Raw genomic sequence first — 27,372 nt, 5'->3', positions numbered from 1 at the left:
ATCATGTAGGGAATGGTTTCGACGCTTTAAGAATGGTGATTTTAGCGTTGAAGACAAGCCTCGCTCTGGACAGCCAAAAAAATTCGAAGACAAACAATTGGAGGCATTACTCGATGAAGATCCGAGTCAAACTCAAGAGGAGCTTGCAGAATCATTGGGAGTTACCCAACAAGCAGTTTCCGTACGATTGAAATCCATGGGAATGATTCACAAGCAAGGCAATTGGGTGCCGTATGAACTGAAACAGAGAGACATTGAAAGGCGATTTTTCACTTGCGAGCAGCTGATTCAAAGGCAACAAAAAAAGGGTTTTTTACATCGGATTGTGACTGGGGATGAGAAATGGATATTCTACGATAACCCCAAGAAGAAAAAATACTACGCTATGCCAGGTCAATCATTGCCATCGACCTCAACATCAACACCAAAACCGAATATTCATGGTTCGAAGGTCCTGCTGTGTATCTGGTGGGATCAAAAGGGTGTTGTATACTATGAGCTGCTACAACCTGGCGATTCCATTACGGGCCATCGGTATAGGCTGCAATTGATTCGTTTGAGCCGTGCATTACGACAAAAACGACCGGAATACGATCAGAGACATGACAAAGTCATTCTTCTGCATGATAACGCTCGGCCTCGTGTCGCAAAAGTTGTGAAAAATTATTTGGAAACGCTCAAGTGGGATATTTTACCGCACCCGCCGTACTTGCCGGACATTGCTCCTTCTGATTACTGGTTGTTCCGACGGATGCAGCACGATTTGGCAGATCACAGATTCACTTCTTTCGCAGAAATCGAAAATTGGCTTGTAACTTGGATCGCCTCAAAAGACGAGATATTTTTTCGAGATGGAGTTCGAAAAATGCCTGAGAGGTGGGAAAAAGTAGTAAACAGCGATGGACAATACTTTGATTAATCTGTTAATTCATTTTGTTCTCGAAATAAATGCATTTTTCACCACAAAAAAACGGACCGAACTAATTTGTACTCCGAATATGTATATCCCAGAAATGAAAGAAGGCGTAAATTCAATAACACATGTTACAACAGACAAATGGATAACTGTGAAATAATACCGAGGTCCTGGTTAGTCCTAAAAAAATACGTAATAATAAAGATTACGTGTTCTGCTTTTGCTGGAAATTATTTTCTGATACGGAAAGTAGATTTGTATCAATAGGTTACAACAATTGGTGAAACTTATCAACTACACTTCACACACATGAAACCAGTCATGGGCTGCGTTCAGAGGACTCAACCGTTGAGACAACCGTTGCGAATCCATTACTCGTCAGTCCTTTCATTTTTCTGAACGACATTTGGGGTAGTGTGATACATTTGTAGCAGCTTGTGGCGCTAAATGGAAACAGTTGTTACAACATGCGTGAACAATATTGTCTTCTAATAAAATAATAATAAAATATAAAAAAATGAATGCAGCTTTGTTAATTGCTCTGGACAATGAGTTGGATGTAGATGTAATTAAAATATTAATGGACGATTTAGTAGAGAAAGTATAATTCCGTTATAAACTGATAATTTATTTAAGACACATTTTCAGACGTTACGCATAAGTTTTGAAATATAAATTTTTTAATTCAGTGATAGCTTTAAAATGCATACAATAAATAAAATATATACCTTCTATGTATTATTGGATATTACGTTATAAAAAAAGATTAAATAAAGAACAGAAAATTTGGAATCATAGATACTAATAAACAAATGTGGAAAATATGGTATCTTGTTTCGTATGTAGAATGCCTTTGTGGCTGTATTATGCCTCGTATATGCGTTGTGTTGTTTACGTTTGTCGGCTCACTGGATCCCGCTATATTGAATAACAACACGTTGAGCAAAGGTAGCGTAGCTTAATTCTGTTACAAAACATAGAGGTCGATCACTAATAGTGATGGGACACCAAGCCGGATTCAAGTCGATCAAGTCAGATGACGTCACGGGGCCTCAGCTCGCGGCAACGATATCTAATCCCTATAAGCCTTCGACGACCGACGTGCGGATTACAATCTAACACACAGAACGAATAACCCAGGATTAAAAATGTAAACTTTTACTCCTTTCAGTGTACTTTCTTAAAAATATTATGAATAAATGTAGGAGATTCTCCTGATGAAAATAAGTCCAAACCCGACATAAATCGAACTATTTTTAAGAACATACAATTTGTATCGCGACATAACGTATGAGGAAACATTTAAACTTTTACTCCTTTCAGTATATATACTACCTTAAAAATGTTATGAATAAATGTAGGAGGTACTGCTGATGAAAATAAGTCCAAACACGATATAAATCAGACCATATTTAACCCGCCGGCAGGCGCGTACGTGTACTAAATACACGGAGGTCAGTTTTTCATATGACACTTTGTTTACGTTGAAATACAGTTTGGAAGTGTACGAAAGTAAAACTATGCTGCGCATTCTGCAGTGCGGCGGAGCGGTAAAGTATTTGGAATTATTTAGTAATAATGTTTTGAATAATTTTTAATCTGTATACATAAAAGTTTTTCGCGAAAAAAAACATTTTACCGTGATGGAATCTATTTAGCACACATATGTATTCCTCTAGTGGACATTTTTACATCATATGACACTTTGTTTACGTTGAAACACAGTTTGGAAGTGTCTCTAAATTGAACGAAAGTGGTTGCCGGTTGTCCCTAACATAGGTTTATGGTACGGTCACGGATTGTTTACTGCTTCCCAATCTTTTCCCAGAAAAAGTCTTAACTTATTTATCAGGTATACAGGCAGTGATCAAAGCAATTAGTACAGTTCTTACTGTGTATTTCGGTTTTGGGTTATCGTTCCGTCCGTTCTCCTCAATAGCATAGTATCGCACCATATAAACCTTAGTGTTTTTAAACCAAAATGGAAAATTTAAATTTACATACTTTGTTGTTTTGTAAAAAAATTGTCTTGCATTTGATGTAGAGACGCATCGTTACTTTCACTTCCTCTCTGTGTCTTTCTTTCTGGAGATGATATACTACCGGTACATATGAAGAGAAGATTAGGAAGGTTGCATAAGAAATAATTTTTGTAGAAAATATGAAAAATAAATTTGGGATTTGGACTAAATCATTTCGGAGTTGCCATTCAACATAGAATCGAATTTCTAATGTACGATATTAAAGTCGAAGTCCTTGAAAATAATTTTTATTTGGTACTCTTATGTCTCCACTGTAAGTACCCGCAAAGCTCATTTTGATCAGTTTGTTAGTTCAATAGTTATAATTTATTGAAAAAAAATTGACCATAAATTTCAAATAGCTGCAAAATCAACCATTTTTTAATTTTCAAAAATTTTTCGAGATACGTTTATGTATCGCTAAAGACTACAACATATCCCAATTTGAACAAAATCCGAAATGGTGCTCCAAGAAGTGTCCGATTTTGCGTGGAATGACCCTATTACACGAAGACTAAAAGGAATTTAATCATCTAATGATCTAAGAGGAATGTTTATTTCAAAATGTTCGAATAATACCCAACTCTTATTATTCAAAAACCAAATGTGAGGCATTTTAAAGTTTTGTATGCAAGAAGTACTCTAAAGCAAACATAATGTGTATTTCTTGTTTAGATGATACTGAAAGAAAAGATACTACATCACCCACATAAAATTTGAATATCAATGCCAAAACTAACACCTTCTTATAATTCGAGTTATTGAAGTTTTTATGTACATTTTACCTACAATATATAATCTCCAGCGAGTTATCGATCATGGATAATAAAACAACTGCTTCAATTTGGTCCAATCACAATATGCATTATTTCTCTGTTGTAAGTGCCTGTGTTATATTTTCATATGAGTATAATTACTTCCCATTTATTATAAAATAAAGAATATGTTGGCCTGTTTCATAATAATAATAACAGTAATATTAAACTAGTGGTTTGCGTTATAAACTGAACCGTGTTCTCACTGTACCCGTCTGCGCTTGCTAAAAAATTAATGTAATTAGTTTAATAGATATGAAATTTACATATTTGAAGTATATTTATGCTGTATAACATGTATTTTATATATCTGAATAAATAGTTTGTATTAATTTGGCCGTCAAATCAAAATATCAACATATTTATACTTTGTGTACTTACACGACGCGCCCGCTCGTGTAACAAAAATGAGCGCGCCCGCCGGCGGGTTAATAACATATAATTCATATCGCGACATTAAGGGAAAGGTGGGATAATTGGTCACAATTTTGCTTTTCCGTTGAAATAAAAATAATTCTTTATTTTATTTATATCTCATCATTTGCATAAACATTCTTAGTATTGTTGCAGTATTCTACCTTGAAGCATTTGATAATGAAAAACTACTTTTAAGTATTGAACTTGGTGCCATTCGTGCATTGTTTTACTATGCTGATATAGTATTGGATGTTCCATTTATTCCTTGAAACAATATTTAGGTAATTTGCTGCTGGTAATATCTTGTGAAACGTGATTGCAAGCATCTCACATTTGATTGTATACGTAATTATTTATTTGTGTAATTATGTGATGCAATTTTGTATTTTAACCACAGTTAAATAAAGTTTTTGGAATTATTCAGTAATAATGTTTTGAATAATGTTTCATCTGTATACATAAAAGAAGAAGTCTTACTTTTTTACTTATAATTTTGTTTAAAAAAATTTTTACCAAATCTCGAAATCTGCGCGAGCGAAACCGCGACAAAAAAGCTAGTGGATCAATAAGCGGCTTATCGATTTCCAATTCATTCCTATCAAATGTGTACGGCATTGATCGTGATGTATTCCCCCATTAAAATGATTACATTAAGTGTATGTCTTAATGTTAGATAGCATTATATTATTTTATACATTTTACTGTACAGTTGCTTCTATAATATACCGTATTCAGTATTAATTAATTTCTTATCTTTGCTTCTTATATTATCCTTAGAATATGCTTGAATTAAAATAATTGTAGTATGTTTATCTCTTAATGATGAATGTATTAATGCATTGCATGGCTGCATATTATGTTATGTTTTTTACAATATATTGGTCTACAATCTTATTGTATGTGCTGTACCATGTTTAATTATAATTAATTTTATTAAGAAATTTGCATTTGTTATCATTTTTTTGGGTTTATACTTTTTTCCACCTAGAATTTTCAATCGAAAAATTGTAGAAAATTGTGTAATAAGTGTCCCGGTATTTTTAACGAGTGCAATGGTTTTCAAAATTTTTGCTTGTCTCTGAATAAAGAAATGCAGCGAAAACAATTTTTATTGATACGCTATGTCGCAATACGAATTGTATGTTATTAAATATAGTCTGACTTATATCGTGTTTAGACTTATTTTGATCAGGAGAATCTCCTACATTTATTCATAAGATTGTTAAGAAAGTATACTGAAAGGAATAAAAGTTAAAATTTTTATTCATGGGTGATTCGTTTGGTGAGTTACATTGTAACCCGAGCGTCGGTCGTCGAAGGCTTACAGGGATTAGATACTGTCGCCGTGAGCCGAGGCCCCGTGACGTCATCTGGCTTGATCGACTTGAAGTCGGCGTGATGTTCCATCCTTAATCAGTAAACATGTTGAGAACTTAGCAAGTAAGTAGGCTGTGAAGTTAGCACCCCCAAATGCAACATTTTATGAAAAACCAACAGTATTCGTTTGTCCACGATATGTCCACGTTTGTCCACCCCAATTTTCGTTCGTCCACCCAGCAGAGCGAATTATTAACGAAAAAAATATAAATAATGAAATACGATCGTTCTGAGTATTTCATATTACATTTTTTCTAAACTAAACATTGTAATCGTTTGTCCACGATATGTCTTCGTTTGTCCACCCAAAATTTTCGTTTGTCTACCCTTAAAAAAAGTTATAAACAAATTAAGAATATATCAATACACCCACGAACATTTTTCCTTCATTTCTAACTGAGATATGATTGTCCACGATATGTCCACGTTTGTCCACCTCAAATTTTCGTTTGTCCACCCAGCAGAATCGAATTATTATTAACAAACAAAAACACAAAAAAATAACATTTAATATTGACGGCGACAAACGAAAATGTTGGATGGACAAACGAGGACATATCGTGGACAAACGATTCCAATGCTTAGTTTAGGGAAAATGTAATATGAAATACTCAGAGCGACGTATCTCATTATTTATGTTTTTTTGTTAATAATTCGATTCTGCTGAGTAGACATACGAAAATTTGGGGTGGACAAACATGGACAAATCACGGACAATCATATTCAACTTGAGAATTAAGGAAAAATGTTCATGGGGGTGCTGGTGACAAATTTTTTTATTTGTTTATAACATTTTTTGAAGGATAGACAAACGAAAATTTTTGTTGGACAAATGTGGACAAATCGTGGACAAACGAATACTGTTGGTTTTTCATAAAATTGTGCATTTCGGTGTGCTAACTTCACAGACCTCAAGTAGGTGGTACCGTTCAGCTTAAAATCTAGTGAAATCACTCAACAGTTGCGCAACGGTTGAGTCCGCTGAACGCAGTCATAGTCATTTAACATATTTAAAAAAGTGGCGCAAATTTGCCAAAAATCTTAAGAATAAAACAACAATTGATTGTGAAAATCAAACATTATACAAAATTAACAAAAAATATGGGACAGATGTTCTTCCAAGAATTATTAAAATAAGTATGTATCTTGGTTTTCAATATTTAGCGTTACGCGAGTCATTTGATAAACTTTTTAACAGAAATAATGGAAATTTTTTAAAATTAATCGTTGTTTGATTCGATGCCGGAATGATTGGTCACTGACTCAACCGGGTGCCGGAACTGTTCCTATGGGGACGCGCAATGAAAATTATGAGACACGTTTTGACCGCGGACGCGCGGGTTATAAATCCGACGTCTTAAGGTGATGAAGAGAGGCAGGAAACTAACAAACGTGCAGACGAAATTACTGTGGAGTTTCAAGGGCTGCTCAGTTCCAGAGGAGATCAATCAGTGAAGATTGGCTTCCATCATTGCAGTTCCCCTTGAGTGAGAGGACGGATTGGGAAGGATTTGGAAAGACACACAGACATTCACAGCGCCGTAATGATTCGCGAGAGTGCGGAAAACGACGGGTATTCGCGGGTCGACTCTCGGCAGTTGATAACGACGGGTTTTGGTGCCTTGATTGACGATTTTGATCCTGGACCCGATTGCGTTGCGTAGGTGGTTCTGAACACTGGGAAACAATGGGTTTTGGGACTCGGCGTTTTAATACAGACAAGAAACGGCTCTAATTGCTCACGGGTTGATCGTGATCGGAGAGAACAAAGCGAACTGAACTGATTTCGGGTGATCGAAATGAATTTGATGCCAAAAGAAATTGTTTTTCACTAGACTTTCGTGGTCACGGCGATAGGTGAAACGCGGACGCCCCCCCCCCTTTGCCATGACAATAATAGGCATGTCCTTCGCATGACGAGTTGGGAAGAACCGTTAGATAACGTACAAGTTCAAACAATACTATTATCTCGCAAATGTGATCCACTTACGTTCACACATATAGAAAAAACATTGAGATCTCGGTTCACTTGTAATTAAGCAAAGATATACAAAATAAAATTATCAATTTATTGTGAAATGCGATTACAGTAAGTAATCCATTATAATGGATTGTACCAAGAATGTCAGTCACATTGAACAAGTCACGGTAATAATTTGTTTCGTTTTATCTTCAGAAAAAGTGGTATCAATTGAAGAACATTTTTTTTTATTCCTGCCAGTCAGTGACTCAATCGGCAAAGGACGATTTATTGTAAGCAAACTACAAGATTGGATCCTTAATATTTGTTATATAAAAGAACAAGGCTATGATAACAGCATAAATATGAAAGGATCAGAAAGCGGACTTCAAAATTTGTTATTACAAAAAATTCTCGTGCTTCGTATGTCCCATGTAGTGCACGCAGTCTCGATTTAATAGTTATCAATACAGCAGATGTGAATGCTGAAATAATAACTTTCTTTGGAATAATACAGGAATTGTGCAAATTCTTTTCAAAATCGTCAAAATGTTGGGAAATTCTTGACAATCACATATCTTCATTAACTTAAAAACCAATAGCTGACACACGGTGGGAAAGTCGCATTGACGCTTTGCAACCCTTACGATATCAAATTGGTGACATTTATGACTCTTTACTTATAATTTGTAACGATGAATCAATGTCAAAAGAAACACGATGAGAAGCACATATTTTACGTACTAAATTGAAAAATTTTTAATTTCTGTGTTGTCTTATATTATGACATGACTTATTAACTAACATTAATCTAGTGAGCAAAATGATACAAAATATAAATTCGTATCTTGCATTATCTTTAACAGCCATCGATAATTTGAAAAGCTACGTATCAACCTTTCGTGTTTCTGAAAAAAGTTAGAAGAAACTTGTTAGGGCATGCACGACATCTATCTGCAGAACTTGACATTGAAGCTACATTTCCGAATGTTGATCAAGTTCGTCTCAGAAAGAAAAATAAACAATTCAGTTATGAACATGCGGATGAACCAATACAGTCTCCAGAAGATAAATTTCATCTAGAGTTTTTTTACACCATTTTGGACACCACATTGACATCCATAAACGAAAGATTTGAACAATTAAAAAACAAATTATGAACATAATACTCATTTCGAATTTCTGTACAATTTAAATTCATTAAGCACAGACGATCTTCGCAAAAATTGCAAAGACTTAGAAATAATTTTAACCGACGAAGGCAACAAAGATATAAACGGAAATGATCTGTATAATGAAATAAGTTCCTTTAAAAACCTGTTTAAGTTAGAATTAGAACAACTGAAAAATACTTTCGATACATTGCAATTTATTTATACAAATAATTTAATTTTCCCAAATCTAACAATAGCTTTAAGAATTTTACTAACTATTCCCGTAAGTGTTGCTAGTGGAGAATGTTCATTTTCCAGTCTAAAACTTATTAAAAATTATTTAAGGTCAACTATAGCACAATAAAGACCGATACATTTAGCAACAATTTCAATAGAACACGATGTATGCGAAAAATTAAATGTCAAACAACTTAATCGAAATTTTGCTAATATTACAGCTAGGAAAGTTTTATTGTAAAAATTATAAAAATAATAAATGTACTTAAATATTTCTGTTTTGTTTATTTAAATTAAACGTATCTTTAATTATAGTTGCAAATAACCAAATAATGCTAAACATTATAATAACAATATCTTTAGGGCGTCATATATGTAAATGCTTGCACAAGGACGCCAAGCACCCTAGCACCGACCCTGTACAAACGAAATACTTGAAATGGTATTCCCGAGAAATAAATTGTTAAAATGACATAATATATGTAAATTCCGGGTATTTCATATACAAACAACATGGAATACTATACAAATCTGCTGTTTGATATGATATTTCTTTATCATTTATTGACATAATTGATACAGGTGGTATATGCTTACACATATACAGGGTCTAACCAAAATGTTGGAGAACCCGGAAATGGGAAAGTCGTGAGGTGATTTGAAATAAGTTTTTCCTTAGCAAAAATGTTATCCGAGACTTTGTCAACGAGATATTAACGAAAAACTCGGACCAATTAGAGCGCGAGTCTGCCGGCCGAGTTCCCGCGGTAACGTTGGGTACCAATAGCAGCGTGTAGCCAACGTTACCGCGAGAACTCGGCCGGCAGACTCGCGTACTGATTGGTCGGGGTGTTTCGTTAATATCTCGTTAACAAAGTCTCATATACTTCAAATCTTCATTAAAATTGCGAGTTTCCATCAAATGAAAATACATACAGCAAGGAGCAAAAGTGAATACACGCCCTTTTTTAAAAATTGGACCAAACAACTTAAGTTTTTTAGATGTTAGAAGAATTAACTTATTAGATAACGTGTTTTCGTAATTTCGAAAAAATTACAATTGTTGGAATAACGGAGAAAATAGTAAAAATATTAAAGAAGCCTTTTTCATATTTTTTATGTGATTCTGCAATGAAAATGAAAAAATCCCTCTTGTACAGGGTGTTTGAAAATTCAGTGTCACGGCTACCATAGCGTTATTCTCCACCTCTAGATCAGTGGAGATTTGCAAAAGAAAACGACCGCAAAATTGACCTTGAAATTCAAGGTCAAACTTTTTTATTATTGCATCGTATTCTACTCATCATGGGGGTAAAACGGCTCAAAGGAACCATGGGTCGCAACTCAATCGTTCTCTTGGAAAGTTGTGTTAAAGTTGCATTAGCATTCGTACTCGCTTTATTTGCAGTTTACCTACATATTTCAGTCATATGCACGGTAAATAGCATCTATTGTCGCATTTAAGATCACCCTGGTCAGTAAAGGGAATGCTGCGTACGGCTGGTAAAAATGGCCGTCGCCGGTTGGGTTTTAATTAATTTTTACAAATTAATTTTTACTTCATTTTTTTTATACAATTGTCACGCTATTTGTTAATATCTCGTCTATGTTCTTGCACAGAAAGCCTTCACGGGTCCGCCAGATAAAATGCGCTAGATTAATTTCGGGCAGGATGCGCTTGTTTGGTGGCGGGCTCTCCCCACTCCGCCCTCACCGCACGGTGTCACGTTTGCATACAATGCATACCGCAACTTTCGGATCGTTATAAGAGAAGCCAATGAATGGATTAATTCGAAAATTAAGAAACAGATAATTTAACTCCTCTCCAGACTTCGTTGAAATTTCAACACTTAATGTTAAAAATTGATGTTACAGAGATTTTAAAAAGAAATTATCGCGACTCCTAATTAACTTAGAGTAAAATATTTTGTTTCAATCAAAAATGAAGACATTATTCAAATTGTTTTCGGTGGTTTAATTTTAAAGAAACATTTCATGTTCAAATCTCTCCGAGTATTAAACAATTGATAGAAGAGGTTATTTTGACAGTTTTAATTCTTTTGCGACTGAACATGTATACCGATTTCAATGTACTATATCTCATGTTGTGGATTGTAAAAATACCTACATGTTCTATTTGAACCTTTTTTCTTTAAAATTATTATATTTCTTTCTATACGCGAAAAACTTTTTTTCACATACTTTCGAATTTTTTTATACTGTTCCTCGCAACATTCAACGAGTTTCAAACAGATACATTTCATGTCTAATGACATAAACTATAAAAATAGCTAATTAGAATTATTTTCTGTTCAAAGTCTAATTCGACTGGACTATTATTGGAGCTGGTAAAAGTTATACGAAGTTTTATTCGAAGCCTACAAATAAAGATACAGATAAAACATGAAACTTTTTTTGTCGCTGCGAATAAAACGCTCTTAGAATAAAAAAAATATCTTTATTTGTTGAATAAATTCTCATCGAATAAATTTGTGCATTCAATGTTTTTTTACGTCTTCCTTATGAAATATATGTGAACGCATATAACACCCGTATCAATTATGTCAATAAAAGATAAATAAATATCATTTCGAACAACAGATTTGTATGTGTAATACTAGCTGACGTACCCGCTCTTGCGCGGAATGCTTAGTTTGTGAATGTACATTTTAGTTCGACATGGTGGCCCTCGACATGACGAAACCATGTACCGATGCCCATCAGTAAATAAATTACTACTCTACATGAAGTAGAGTAGTTCCATTAAAGCAAAATGTTTTCTTCGAATAACTAAGTACGGCTCATTTACAAGGCATAGTATGGTTTTCCCGTTCCGTAGTATAAGCCAATTTAAAAAAAAAATTTCAATGATTTCATAGAAAGTTCATTCATCCATCATTTATCCCTCTTTTATCCCTGATCACCATTCACTGCCAATACTAACCAATCAACTTTCAAAAGTACAAAAAATTCTACACTCTATAATATTGTTTTAGTCATAACTTCACTTCCATAACACTGTTCAACACGTAACATTTTTTGCAATTGTCAATACGCGCTTCTGATAGACCTTTATGAGCTAAATACGAATCTGCAAACAATTTCTTTCCAGCACGTCCAGTTTTTGAAAAAATCAAATTTGAAGAAAACTTCAAATTTTTAACTTTGGAGCTGGGTTGTGCTTTTAGAGTAATAGTTATTAAGTTTCTTTTTACACGAATTAATTGTCTGGATTCTTGCGAAGTAAATGATATAAATTGTTATTAGATTATAGACTATAAAGATTATAGATTATAAAGTGAAAAGCACACCGAAAATGCACCACTTTGTGCTGATATTCTTTAATTTATATCAAAAACTAGAGGTCTAGGAGTAAATCTAAGCATAAGACGCGATAGACAAACCTTTCTGTTCAGGAAAGTATCAAAGAAAGTTGCAAAATCTACGTTTTTTTAAATAGGGAAGCGAAATGGTTCAGAAAAACACGCGGTGGTGAAGTGGTACTCAATGACGGCGGTCGCCTTGCCTGCCGCTTAGCGTAACGAAAGCACCAGGCGCGTATGGCCACCACTGTCGGCGTCGTGTGTTTTGCTGAACTATTTCGCTTCCTTCCCTACTTAAAACGAAACAGATTTTATAACCTTCCTTGACACTTTCCTGAGCAGAAACGTCTGTCTATCGCGTACTATGTTTTGTTCGCAAGAGTCCAGAGAATTAATTCGTGCAAAAAGGAACTTAATAACTATTACTGTAAAAGCATATAGCTCCAAAGTTGAAAATGTACAATTTATTTCAAATTAGATTTTTTCAAAAACTGGACATGCTGGAAAGAAACGGTTTGCAGAATCGTATTTAGCTCATAAAGGCTTATCAGAAACGCTTATTGAGAGAATTGCAAAAACGAAAAAAGTTAAAATTTGTTGAACAGTAAACAACAGGCTTCTATTCTAGTTCTGGAATTACGTTACTTATACCCAGAAGTTAATAGAGATTGGGCTCCTGCAATGGAACATAGCAGTGCAGTGAATATTCGACAAATGTTCAATAAAGTGTTTATTAATAAAGAATCAAAAATAAAAATGTTTTAAAGTTCCATTTGTATTGTCACATCGATACGCAGCCTCTTAAAGGTTTTTGTCTGCCTCAGGTCACCGTCGACTCAAAGACGGGAAGCGCATGCGCTTACATTGTCGCTCGACTGTTCCAAGGGGGATCCCGCCGGAATCGTCGAATGCGCTCAGTGTTTTGACCCTACGAACGCCCCCGCTGGTAAATCGAAAAATTTAGAGAGCCTAAACAAATTCCCGAGAATTGCACTACACGATGAAACAAACCGCATAAGCGTAAGGTATAATCCAGGCCTGGCCAACACGCGGCCTGCCATGTTCAATTGTGCGGCCCGCCAGGCGATTTATATTTCTATCGAAACTTTTGTTTCTCGTTGTATATATACAAACAATATTAAATGAATGAAAATTTGCATGTGTCATTGTTATAATGCGCAAGTGCGACTACGAACTCCAGTTCAATATTTGATATCCACGAACGCCCAATGTTACTGAAAGAATCGGTTTTGCACTTAGTAATGTAGGAGAGTGGATTGATGACGATATTTACATTACATCCGAGAGATATTCCAACTTAAAATATTTTGCACAACGAGTTATTTAAGTGCTTTTGGATCCACATATGTTTGTGAAACATTTTTTTCGAAGATGAAATTTACAAAGAGTTCATCACGTGCTTCATTAACTGATGCCAATTTAGAAAACCAGCTAAGATGTGCAACGTCGAACATAAATATAGATTTACAAAAATTAAGTGAAAGAAAGGATAAACAAATATCTTATTAATTAAGACCCGAGAGTTAATTATATTGAATTATAGTATAACAATTAAATAAGAATAAGGATTCTATGTTTTTTATATATGGAATACCCGAAATATACAGGATGTCCCACGCAACTGAAACAGACTGTACCTCCTAAACGATTGGGAATAGAAGAAGATGTTATAAGTAAAAGTTAAATGGTATCAGACAGTGCATAACATACAACTAATTTTATGCACTTTTGTGTATGGGTGAATCAGAAAAATGCAACTGCGTTTTTTTAAAATGGAAACCTATGTTTTTGACTGCACTAATCCATGCAGTTTCTTATATTCTACATGAAAGTACTAACATACTTATGCCCTAAACTTATTCGTTAGGAAGTTATCGAAGCTTCATGTTTACAAACATTCTAATGCAACATAACGTAGATACTCCGGAATACTCGCCGAGAGACCGAAATAATTCAGAGAACTTTTAGCTTCGATAACTTCCTAACGAATAAGTTTAGGGCATAAGTATGTTAGTATTTTCATGTAGAGCACAAGAAACTGCATCGATTGGTGCAGTCAAAAACATAGGTTACCATTTAAAAAAAAGTGCAGTTGCATTTTTCTGATGCACCGATGCATAAAAGTACATAAAATTAGTGCATATTATGCACTAATTTATTAATCCTATTTATTAATCCTCTTCTATTCCCAACCGTTTATGAGGTACAGCCTGTTCCAGTTGCGTAGGAGACCCTGCATATTGTGTCATTTTTACAATTTGTTTCTCGGGAATACCATTTCAAGTATTTGGTATGTACTTCAATTGGTTAAAAAATAAGCATCATTGCACACATTAGGACGTAAGTATGGGTTCATTTTCGAATGTCTTTCGCTCGTGTCATTCTTTTCCTATGGTTGGCGAGAAAGAAATCTCGTAGCCGTAGGTATTCCATCGTTCTCCTGATGGGCAGAATTGTAATGGGGGACATATGGTAACAGCGTAACACAACTCTCGATACGGTCCGGCAACAATTTCTCGCATAGCAGAATACTTAAATCCAACTTGATGGTAACGGGGAACAAAATTTATTTGTGGATACTGCCGTTAGATGTTGTATCATCAAGGCGTCCCAGTTATCAATTATGTGTTTTCGCTAGCGACCAATTGTTTACATCGGCGCTTCAATAGATTTGGAGTTGGCCTCGAAGGAGTTTCCCCTAAAGGTTTGTAACGGGCGGATATACACGGATCTGGCCGCCCGTTACCCGTCGTGTTTCGGTTCAACTAAGCCCGCCCAAACCCGGTGTCGGGCCAGCGGGTCCGCATATATGTATAACTAGCCGCCCATGCCCGCCCGAAGTTATCGCCGCGTGTACCTTCCCATACTTGCCTGCGCCGTTACCCGTAGATATTCGTATCTTTAGCTACTCTTTACCTGCGAATTTACTAGCACTTTATTCAACAGCTATAATAGCAAGCCGCGGATTTATTTCACTTTATGAGGGAACAATGTGGCGTTCATTGTATCAAATTCAAGAAATTATTGATACATGCAGAAATTTGATTTAATTTGAAATAATGAATCAATAAAAATACTTGTAACATGTTTTGTTTCAAAATATATAATGTACACAATAGAACAGTAAAACACTACCACTAAAAAAACATCTTTTGTATAAAAATTTAATTAAAAGTTGTAATTATTCTCCTTTATTATACAATAGCATCACAGAATATAGGATTGATTTTAATGACATAATTTTAATGTATTTATTGATTAAAATTGCTGTAACAGTACCTTGAAATATTATTAATAAACAAGAAAAGATAAAATAAAATCAATTGAAGGAATGGTATTTACTTGCATAAAAGTGCATGTAGGAAGAACTGAAGTATGTATTGATAAATCGGTTCTCGTGTATGTATGCGTATGGCGTGGATTGAACGGGCTGAGCGGGTCTAGCACGGATTCCACGGGTTAAGGGGCATAGCACGGATGTGGGCGGGTATGGGCGGGTTTGCGGCGCGCATCGTCGGGCCTGCGCGGGCCGGGTATCGTTAGGACCGGGCCAGCCCGTCGTGTGAAGAAGAAACGGCTGGGTGATGGGCGGGCTCAACCCACCCGATGCAGATCCCCCGATTAGTCCCCCTTAAGTATCGAGTAAACTTCTCTCGGAATCTCAAGAGCGGATGCGTGTCAGAAATTACTGCAAAAAATCTGTTTTTTACGAGTCTATATAAAAAATACATCGATATCCTTGCTCGCCATCGAATTGTATATGCATTTTCGAAGAGCTTTACACAATAAAATTACGATCTTCACGAGAATCAATGTAATTTTACATCATTCTCACTTTTTTATTCTGGTTCTGTTAGAATGTGAGATTGCATAAACATTCGATTCTTGGCAGAAGGGTGGCGCAAAGATTTCCAAAATGAACGGCGATTGCCTGATTCTGTGTCTATAAATACGGCCCTTGGATTTAAATTTACAGCAAATCAAAGGAACCGATCGTGTTTCATCATATTCTCGGCTGGATATTTTATCTAAGTCAGTAAAAATGTAGTAATTATCGAAGGAGCATCTTCTGTTCTTTGAATTAAGTACAATGTCCTCTAACTATAAACATATTCCTCGAAAAAGAAAAGTCATCATTGGCTGCAAAACGTAACGACACCGCTATTGCTTTTATAAAGATAATACGGATCGAGCCGACTGTATTGTGAAAAGTGGCATGGTGACCGATACAAAACAACGGCGATCGTGTTACTTTGCCACTAAAAGACGGAATAACGGACTCGTTTCCATGAAAGTATGAAAGTTACTGTAAAATCATTTAAATAAAAAATTGTTCCAAATTACTGCTAATGTAACAAAATTAGTCACCATTTCGGCTGAAACACCAAGATCGTACAATTAGAACCGGTTTTTCGAATTCGTAGCAGAAGTAACCTTGGACTCTTTGTGTATTGTTATACGCATAAATTGTAGCATAGAATGAATATTCGCCGTATGTTCGGTGGAAACGATACTGCGTGGCTGTAAAGTAGATCCCATATTCGGCAAGTTATTATCTGTAATTGGGTTGCGAATGATTATGTATCATACTACTAAACTACATTCATAAACAAAAATTAAAATTCATATTTTACATGTAACTCAATAAATCTGTTTGTAGATGAAATAAACTTTCCATCCGATAGTGGTTTCTGTAAAACAGTAAAGATTTATAAATATCTGCGCTCTACTAACAACTACAATTGCAGTACTGAAATTTCTACGTTTGAATAGTCATCAAGTAACAGTACTCTAAATTAAAAAAAAATTAAGAAGCTCATAGCTGCAGCCCTGGTGAAACTTTGTAACAAATCTTTCAAGAATCTAGACTCTATACCAAGGACGTTCAACTTCGGCTTTTGTAAGCTAGTACAGCCACCTTATTACCCGAGCAACGTTAATAGCGAGGTCGGAAAAGAGAATAGGAACAGTCACGTGATTACGTGTGTGCCTAGACTCACAGATTACACCACCATAAGCTTGCAGCTCTTGGGGAGATGACATGCCTGTCCTGGCCGCCCTCCCAACAAAGTCTTGAACGTCCCAGATTTAGATGCTTCGTAGGGCCTATTCGAGGTCCAAAACCTAATTCTTATCTGGCGAAATGTTGAAACTGTTTACACTTCAGACATGTTTTTCTCAATTCTCTCAATTGTCAATTATATAATCGCATTGAGCTCCCAGTGAAGCTAACGACCACACTGTACATCTTCCACCAAGAAGAATCAAGCAAAAACAAAATGAAGGAAGAACGGATATCTATTGGACGGCGGTGGTTAGTACTGTCAGTTTAAAGCTCATAGATGTCCCGTCCATTGGGCCTGCCCAGCTCTCTGGTGGACCTACAAGAAGCCGGGCTGGTGTAAGAATGAATAATGTGGACCCTGAGACGAAAGTCACTGGCGTTTCTGGCGCCATCGCCACGAGCTCTTCTGGAGAAGCTGACAGTAGTCTTGCAACAACAGTAGTGGAAGAGTTTGACATAGGCGGAGCGGAAGTGTCTGTCGGCCACGCAATAGAGAAGATTATTGAAGCAAGATTTTGAGAGTGCGAACCAGGCGAGATTGTAGAGAACACGAGCGCTAATAGGCCAGAAAGAATTAAGGCAGACTGCAACACCAAAAGGGACCCAGAACACGAGGAACATCGCGCAGCTGTATATGTTTGCCTTGGTCAGTTCGTAGTCCCATGAGAAGGCGATGGGCGGTTTGTAGGAGCTCCTTCTCGCCTGGCGAACTCGAATCACGAGCTTCACGTACAAGATTGTTGTCGTCAAGATTGGCAGACCTACAAGAAGGCTAGCCCCTATTGCTTGCTCCAAGGCTATCCCATTAAACCGACGGCGACAGAAGTCCGGGCCCACGTCTAACGATGATTGTAAGACCACCGTCATCACGGATATCACCCAAATACTGATTATCGTCGTTGTCACTCGGCTCGGCGTTAATATGGCGTACCTAGAAGTATAAGGATAGTGTGATTGCCTGAAATCTAGTGAAAGTTTGATGAAGGTTAACGAGGTTTTGGGTTATTTTAGTAATACTTTGAACTACTCTTTTGTTAGTGATATTTGTTTCTATGAATGAACAGTTAGAATTTATACAGTGTTAGCTCCATATAGTCACATCATACAACTAATTAGGAAATTATAGAAACAGTTCAGATAATCCCGATTAAATAAATCGCTATTTCTGTGGTCTGGTATCAACGGCAGTGAGGGGCACATTGTATTTTTAAAGAAACAGGTTTGGATTCTTAATAGACTGTATGGTCTGACATTTGCATTGTCACTTTACAGGAACTAGAATGTGTAGGGTCTGATTAATAGGGCCTGAATTGATTCATGACAATTTTAAGTTAGACAGAAATCGAATTAGATTTATTTCATGTAAATTCACTGTTACTGTTATCTTGATTTTTTTCCTGTTTGATTAATTATTTCCAAGAAAAATACTATTATTGCTGTCGAAATCGTTTTATAATATGTATTTCTTCCGCCATACACTCAACATAAAATTTAAATTAGCAGTATCTGCAATATAATTGATCATCTCTGTTTGAGCGTGTGGGAATAGAAAAAGAGATATCGTTGTGAACGGAGAAACATCGTTATGCGCTCCAATCCGAAATTGAGGCGAGGAAGGAAACGAACAATTGGCTGTACTGATACCTCGTTTAATTCACGTGTAGCACGTGTTTCGGCACACGTTCCGGGAATTGTACAAAAAAACGCGACGAGACGCGACAAGACAGTACGAAGACGAGACAAAGCAAGACATGGCAAGACAAGACAAGACAAGGCGGATACATCGCTCGAACGATCAATATATACAAACGCGAGGGGGGCACCGCCGAGCACGGTGACGAGGGGGAACCAAACGCGAACCGCGAGCCATCTATTTACGCGATACAGGTGAAGATTGCTGCTCGCCGCAACAATCTCCGATTTTTACCTTGTAGAATCAATCAGTTTGGCCTCCGAAATTCACGTACCAAAAGCGGAAGAGAAGTAATAACTTGTGAACATATTACATTAACAATTTCTTTTGTCACTTTTGATTCCTATTTTTGTATGTTTATAATACAATTTATTATCGAACTCAATTTTTTTGTCTTGTGACCCACTCAAAAAATGTCTAAACTTCTCAAATATAGTTCTTTTTTTGTATATTGAAAATATTTCTTGTTGAATCGGTGATACAATATATTCCACTGTTTCTTTCTAATTGTATGATAAACAATACACGATCCGTTAATATCAGTAGTTAGGCCGATTCTAGACCATGGATCCAACGGAAATTTCGTTGATAACGGTATTGCACTCGTACATATCGCAAGCCAAACCCGGCTCCACCGTAAAGTTCTCACGCTATTGCACGCGTACATAAGTTGGACGTGACCTTGATACAATTGTTGGAATTATTATGCTATTGTACTCGTACCTATAATAGTATCGTACGCACAAGTCGTCGCGCGGATGCCGGATATATCCGGCGCTCGAAGCGAAAGGGTTAATTCGCAGGCGGGCACGCCCGTCAGAGTAGCAGGACCGAACGCGTTGTGTACTCGGTACACGAATAATAAATAATTTGATATTTTGATTTGACTGTCAAATTAATATAAACTATTTATTCAGAGATATAATGTACATTTTATACTTCAAATATGTAAACTTATGTATAGGAATTAAATTAATTAATATTTAGTAGGCGCAGACGGGTACAATGAAAACGCGGTTCAATTTATAAAGCAAATCACTAGTCTATTAGTACTGTTATTTATTATTAAACGGACTAGTGTACTCTTTATTTTATAATGAATGGGAAATAATTATACGCATATAAAAATATAACACGAGCACTGAAAACCGAAAAGTAATACATATATTGTGATTGAAAAAAATGGAGCAGTTGTTTTATTATCTGTAATGGATAATTCGTTGGGAAATATATATTATGTATAAGTAAAATGTACACAAAAACCTCACTATCTCGAATTATAAGGAGGTGTTTCTTTTAGTACTGATTCTCAAATTTTGTATTGGTGATGTAGAATCTTCTCTTTCAGTATCATATAAACAGTAAATACACATTACGTTTGCTTTAAAGTGCTTCCTACATACAAAACTTTTACATGCCTGGCATTTAATTGCTGTTGTACTATTAATATATTAATATACATCTTACATCGTCTCCAGTTTGGCGATGCGGATGATGTTTGAACATGTATGTTCTTTATTCACATAATCAATTTGAATAAATATTTAAAAAATTATTCAGATAATGGTACGAATAATTAGAGTTGAGTATTATTTGAAGAATTTAAAATAAACGGTTATGTTAGATCATTAGGTGAATAAATTCTTTTTAGTCTTTATGTAATACCAAACTTCGACTCCAATGTCGTACGTTTGAAATTCGCTTCCATTTATGTTGAATGACAAATTAGTCCCCGCGGTTTCGACTGAAAGTGAGCTATCACGCCGTGTAGTATACGTTGCTCAAACAACCACGGTAACGCGAACCGCATGTTTCATACAGTGGAATGTAGGATGGTAGTGTGCGAAGATCGTGTACAGTCACATCGAAATCCTGCCGTTGTCTCAAGATTGAGCCAGCGGATGCATGGAAGGGTAAAATTGATATCCGGATATTATGAAGTGGAGAAAGAGAGGAATAATAAACGAGACAATACTTTGATTTTTACAGTATGTTAACGTATTTATTCTATGAAATTTTTAATCTTCAAATGTCATGAACATCTTAAATCTAACATACATAAATTTTGCGGCTCGTTTCATATAACTCAATACATAAGATTACATAATTTTGCGCACAACATTCGTTAAACGGTTATATTCCACAATACGGTCGTGTATAACCAAACAGTATGCGGTAGTGCTGTGCGGTATATTGTCACGCATTCAAAATCTATTTGCGCATCAATCGTTCCGCTTTTCAGAGATTTGTGTTGTCGGGAACAATCAATCACCACGACTGGACCATGAAGAAGGAAATCCATTGTGTTGAGTAATGGTTCTCCATGTCTGTAGTAAGAGTTCTGAAATTTCGCGTACATGTCGTAGGCTAGCGTGTATTTATCTTTATCAAAGTCAAGATTCAACTCATCGAATATCACGTATCGTGGTTTGTCCATTTACGCACAGGCTTTTACAGCCCACCTATGCTCTGTATTTGTTTGTAACAGAGGGTACTCGTAAAGATCCTACGAATGGAAACTCATGTTAATCGATTTTCTACTTTCTAGAATACGTAGCATATACAGCTTGTGTAATTCTTCCAAACTAACATATGGTACACGTCATTGAATCTTATACAGTTCCGCGGTAGGTTTTACAGCGATTGAGCCACCGTTACAGTACAATGCATTCGTATCGACACGGGCGCGAATTAGAGATCAGCTCATGACGACTATTTTTTACAACACGTTTATAATCTTCGCAGAACCCCATATAATGTCGCTTTGTACACTTCATCGTTTTCTTCCTCGTCCTTTTCATAGTTCCAATCCGCGTTAGTTAACGTCTTGCTCTTCTCCGTAGACAAACTCAAATAGTTTTTCAATGTAGTTGTTATACCAGGATTTCTACTACGATCGATTTCAACACCATCGAGTTCATAGCGTATTTCACCGAACATGAATGATACACAATTATTATCGAGAATTAGATTCCTCCTGAGAAGGTAAGTTTTCCTTCCACGTACAGAAAACTTTGACACGGAAGAGTGTACAAGTTCTGCTGATGTATGGGTATCCTTATCTGGTCGTTATTTCCGAGTGCGGCATTGGCGTACGGATTGTACGTGTGCACTTCAACCTTGGTTATACAATTGTCGAAGGTCGGTGCAGCAGAGGTATTTAAAATGTCATTCAGCATCATGGTTGCGGTGGGTTTGTCACCGTCCGACGGTAAATCCCAAAGATTGTAGAAATTTCACGTTTCCCACTTTCAGCAACTTTTTTTTCTTCTTCGTCAACAACGGTGTAGGTATTGTTGTGACGAGGGTAATGTTGTGACGTTTGAAGCCACGAAGTTGGCTTCGCGTTATAACTGAAGATACCTCCGACTTCGAGAATCGATTGTAGGTCGGTCAGTCGTTTCGCTGACAACCGCCAGTATATAAAAAGAAGACAGTCTCTGACATGACATGAAAGAGAACAGACGTACCATAATTAAATTGGGTAACTTTGGTGTCAGAAGTGGGATGGCCACTCGATCATCTATTGCTGAAGAACCATCTTCGTTCGAAGGTCTATTTACCAGATTACAACAAACACTAATCGAAGAAATGAGAAACCAACAACAATCATTCAACGAACAAATAGAAAGGAACCAAATCGCAACCCAGGAAAGGGAAGCGACACAAAGAGCGGCTCAAGCGGCTAAAGAAGCGGCTATGGAAGAAAGGATAAACACCGTAGAAAAACAATATCAGGTGCTATCTACTAATATAAAAAATTTAGTAGAAAAATTCTCAGCTTCGTCGACTCCGTTTGGGGATCGCCGGTCCTCTTATAATACTCCTACTGAACCTGCGATTCCCATTAACGTAACTCCGCAGTCGACACCTCTTCAAAGAATTAACAGTGAATCTCGGAACGTATCTGAATTAGGATACGTTGTGAGACCGCCTGTATATAATGGAAAATCTTCTTGGGAAGATTATATAATTCAATTCAATGCAGTAGCTTGTGCTAATACTTGGGATGGACCAAAGAAAGCCTTAGCATTGGTTTCTTCTTTGGAGGGATCGGCACGGAGTATATTAACTTCTCTCTCTGCCTAGGATTTACGTAACTTCGAAACCATTGTTTCAGCATTAGAGTTCCGATACGGAACGAAAAGTTTTACAAATTTAAATTATGTAATTTTTCAAAATTACAAACAACAGAGAGGGGAGTCCATTTCGGATTTAGCCGTGGAAATAGAGAGACAGACATATGCTGCTTTTTACGAGTGTCCTGTAGAAATACGGGATAAACTTGCAATTTCTCAATTCATTTCTGCGTCAACTAATGAAGAAATGAAACAGACATTGAGACTTAGCGGTTTTACATCTCTAAGGACAGCCGTTATTAGGGCCTTAGAGATCGATGCTGCACAAAATATATCAGAAATTCCAATGAAAACACAAATATTAAAACCTTTTACTAATTTCGAGGAAAATACACTTCGAAGAGATGTTCCTCGAGAATCAAGCTGGTATTCTACTTCAAAAAGAGATGGACTTCAAAAGAAGACAGACAAACGATCAGAATGTTGGAATTGCGGAAAGATTGGACATTTCCGGAAAGACTGTAGGATACCAAGGAAAGAACAAATAAATAGTAAGAAGGAAAACGAGAAAAAGTCGACGTAAAGAGGGAACCGCCGACTTCACAATTTTCTGCCCCCCATTATGCGAAGAATTAATCTAAAAGATTCGATGAATATAAAAGGATTCATCGATGGAAAGAAGAGAATATAACTTTGAAATCAAATATCGAGAAGGAAGGACACATGGAAATGCAGATAGTCTTTCGAGAAGACCATGCGAAACTACACAATGTAAACGCTGTTTACACTTGGAAGAGAAAGAAAATCAAAATGAGCAATGTATCCTGAAAACAATTTACAAAAATACTGATCTGGAAGGTTGGCGAAAAGCACAAGAGGAAGATGAAGAATTAAATTTCTTACTTTCCAACAAAATTGAAGGAATTATACCAACGTGGCAAGAGATTTCATCTTTTTCACCTGTAATGAAATATTTCTGGAAAATTTGGGACTGTTTAGAAGTAAGACAAGGTTTATTATACAGAAAATGGGAATCTATAGGCGGAAGTCAAATAACCTTGGTTACTCGTGGTACCAAAGAGTAAAATTGAAGAAGTATTACGTGATTGTCATGATTCACCGTCGGGTGGACATTTTGGAATCAAGAAAACATTGGCTAAAGTTCGACAAAGGTTTTTCTGGCTGGATCATCGTAGGGATATCGAAGAATGGTGTCGAAAATGTTATTCTTGTTCGGCGAAGAAAGGCCCTAAGGAAAAGGGTAGAGGTACCCTAAAGGTTTATAATGTGGGAGCTCCTTTTGAGAGAATAGCACTCGACATTGTAGGACCTTTACCAAAATCTTTGACTGGAAACAAGTATGCGTTGGTTGTGGTACACTACTTTTCTAAGTGGCTAGAGGTGATTCTACTGCCAAATCAACAAGCGACGACCATAGCGAGAGCCCTGTTGCAACAAGTGATCAGTTGTCATGGAGTACCGTTAGAGTTACACTCTGATCAAGGTTGGAGTTTCGAATCCAATATCTTCAAGGAACTTATGAAGATGTTGGGAATCAAGAAGACGAGAACAACTCCATTACACCCTCAGTCGGATAGACTCGTAGAACGGATGATTCGAAGCTTGTTACAATATTTGTCTCAATTTGTTTCAGAACATCAGAGAGATTGGGACGAATGGATTCCAATGTTTCTTTTGGCGGACAGAACATCTCGCCACGAAACAACGCAACATACATCGTCTATGGTTCTCATGAGAAGAGAACTACGTCTTCCCTTAGATCTTTTAAGAGGCATCTCTCCTACTGCTGAAAGAGAAGAAATAGATTATATGGATGAAAATAGAACAAAAATTTTAGAGATCCACGAGTTCGTGCGTGAACGAATGCGGATCTGCAATGAAAAGATGAAATCGTGGTATGATTCACATGCAAAATTAATTTCGTTTGCTCCCGGAGAGAAGGTGTGGTTATATAATCCACAGAGAAGAAAAGGAAAATGTCCAAAAATCCAGTTCAACTGGGAAGGACCGTACGTGGTAAAGAATCGACTAAATGGTTTGATTTATAGAATAATATAATTTTAAATATAATTCACGTGAAAATATACATCGAAGAAGATAAGAGAAAACTTATTTCAACAGAGGAAAAGAAGGAAGAAGAATCAACGGATGAGAAGGATGATAGTCCAGCAAAGGCTTGGGATGGCAGATAGTCTGGGTGAGACCTCCAACGGTCTGGTAAGCGCAAACTTGATCTGCTCGCATGCGTACGGAGTTCAGTGGGAGGTTCAATGGTTTATGAACCTGCACTTTTACCACACTGGGGAAGTCGGGTTCTCTTCGTAAATGCTCGACATAGTCGAAGAGAGGAGGGCCCGCCCCCAGGAACCGGTATGCGAGATTAGCGTACTAGCCTCCGATTTGTCGGGAAGACTTCCTGAATAAGTCGGAGGTACGTCTTGGAGATGGAATGCGACCCAGCGACAGGAGACTCACGGTGCCAGATTGTACTGCGCAGAGTCCTTGAAGTCGCTGACTACATCCTAGATCCATTAGAATAAATTTCTATCGAGGATCAACAAGTTATAAAGAAAATTTGGAAATTTGGTATATAGAATTGTACATAATTGCAGAAACTTGAAGGATGAAATCCGATGTCTTCACCCAACAAGAGGACGATTCATCGCAGAAGGCGAGGACAAAAGAATTGTTTATTAGATATAGAATCTTCCCTTTTTCGTGAGACCGACGGAGGTAGTGTCATTCTCTTGTGGGAGGATGACCCCTCACCCAGAATTCCTCATCGCATAGTTGAAGTATTCTGGTGTCGGTTTACGAACTGGTAGATGTTCTCTTCTGTAAAGAATTCGTCCGAGAAGTCCTCAAGACATAAAGACACAAGTCTCAAGAGTCAAAGGGACAGGGCGAGGAATGATTGGACATCCTCGAAGAGAAATTTACCTGCGTTTCTCCAGAAGGTACCAACGTCTTAACGTAAATAAACATTGTGTTGTGTTGTGTTCTATAAATAAACTGTTATGTCGTGTGGCGGAACGCCAAGGTGTAACAGTATGAATGGCTTGCTGCCGCTCGGTGCGATAATTGACGATTGCGTTGTAGTGTTGTTGTTGTTGCAAATTATCATGCTATTGAAATGTGATGGATTGGGTAGATCGCGTCGTTGCACGTGCAGTCGTACCGTAATTTCTTCACCACGAAAATCTATTGGTTCCTCAGACTTATCCACTATTCGAATCGTCAGATCGTCTATTGCTCGTACAATGATCGGGAGGTAAATGATTCGTGGTGGTGTTTTAGATATCTTATATCCTGGAAATACTCTTGGAGAGAACTCATGTATCGCGTGAACGAGTTTACCGTTACTGTACGAACCAGTGGTCACGTTACGTTCGACTCAAATCATATAGTTCTCACTGTTGAGGCTTACACCCAAAAGTCTCAACAGTGAGAACTGTATAATGCCGGGCCGTGGAAGCCTCAAATCTCTGACTCGAATCATATTAATGTTTATGATGTTGACAGGTGCACTCGTAATAACATGCGGCTCGTAAAAAATCCTAGTAAAGATCCAATGTTCTTCGGTTTCGTGATGTTGATTCGATATACGCTACGGAATTCACTCTTGATCGTGTTGTTGTTTACTCGTAGAACGATAAGATATTCATCCACTGAGTCCTTTTTCTTCCGTGGATATAGCCGTGATATCGCGCGTCTCAAATACATGTTGATAGCCTCTAGATTAGATTAGATTATGCTCAAGTCTCTCGGGGGAGGGTACATGCGATCCCCCCCCCCCCAAGGCCGCAGCTGTGGCTCAAACGCCTGTAGCTATCTCACAGCCCTGCAATAGGACTGCGGCGGACGTTACCCGGGGAGATTTCTTACCCCCGTCTTTCCAACCCGACCAACTTTTTTAGGCCCGGGCTACATGGAGGCGAGGAAGTACTCGCCGGGAGGCGGAAAGTCACTAGGATCGTCCCATCCTTACCTAATATGTTAGCTAAAGGAGTATGAACGTCGATGAGGGTCGCCGGCCGCTCGAGCCGGCGGACCCCGTGGAGTGGTCCGCTGAATGGGGGGTCAGCGAGGAGGAGCTCGCCGTGGCCGTCGCGCGCCTCGGAGGCCGTAAGGCCCCGGGGCCGGACGGCATTCCCGGTAGGGCTCTGCGCCTGGCCCTGCGCGTCCTCGGGCCCCGACTCAGGTGGCTGCTGGACGGCTGCCTGATGTCGGGGCGAGTACCGCTTCTGTGGAAGCGGGGGCGGCTGACCCTGGT

General features: G+C 37.3%; 1 protein-coding gene across 1 annotated transcript in view; it reads right to left on the bottom strand.

Moving 5' to 3' along the window:
• Positions 1–17,555: 17,555 nt before the first annotated feature.
• LOC107193782 (histamine H2 receptor-like) overlaps positions 17,556–27,372 on the bottom strand; it is a 61,549-nt gene continuing 51,732 nt past the window's right edge. The window contains exon 3 of the mRNA XM_015583286.1: positions 17,556–18,237. Within this exon, the coding sequence (XP_015438772.1) occupies positions 17,571–18,237 (667 nt within the window). The 3' untranslated portion in view covers positions 17,556–17,570. The remainder of the gene's footprint in view (positions 18,238–27,372) is intronic.

This window comes from Dufourea novaeangliae, unplaced genomic scaffold (genome assembly GCF_001272555.1).
Source record: "Dufourea novaeangliae isolate 0120121106 unplaced genomic scaffold, ASM127255v1 scaffold24, whole genome shotgun sequence".
Classification (NCBI taxonomy): Eukaryota; Metazoa; Arthropoda; class Insecta; order Hymenoptera; family Halictidae; genus Dufourea; species Dufourea novaeangliae.
The sequence above is the reverse complement of the archived record's forward strand: the minus strand, read 5'-3'. Positions and strand labels throughout refer to the sequence as shown.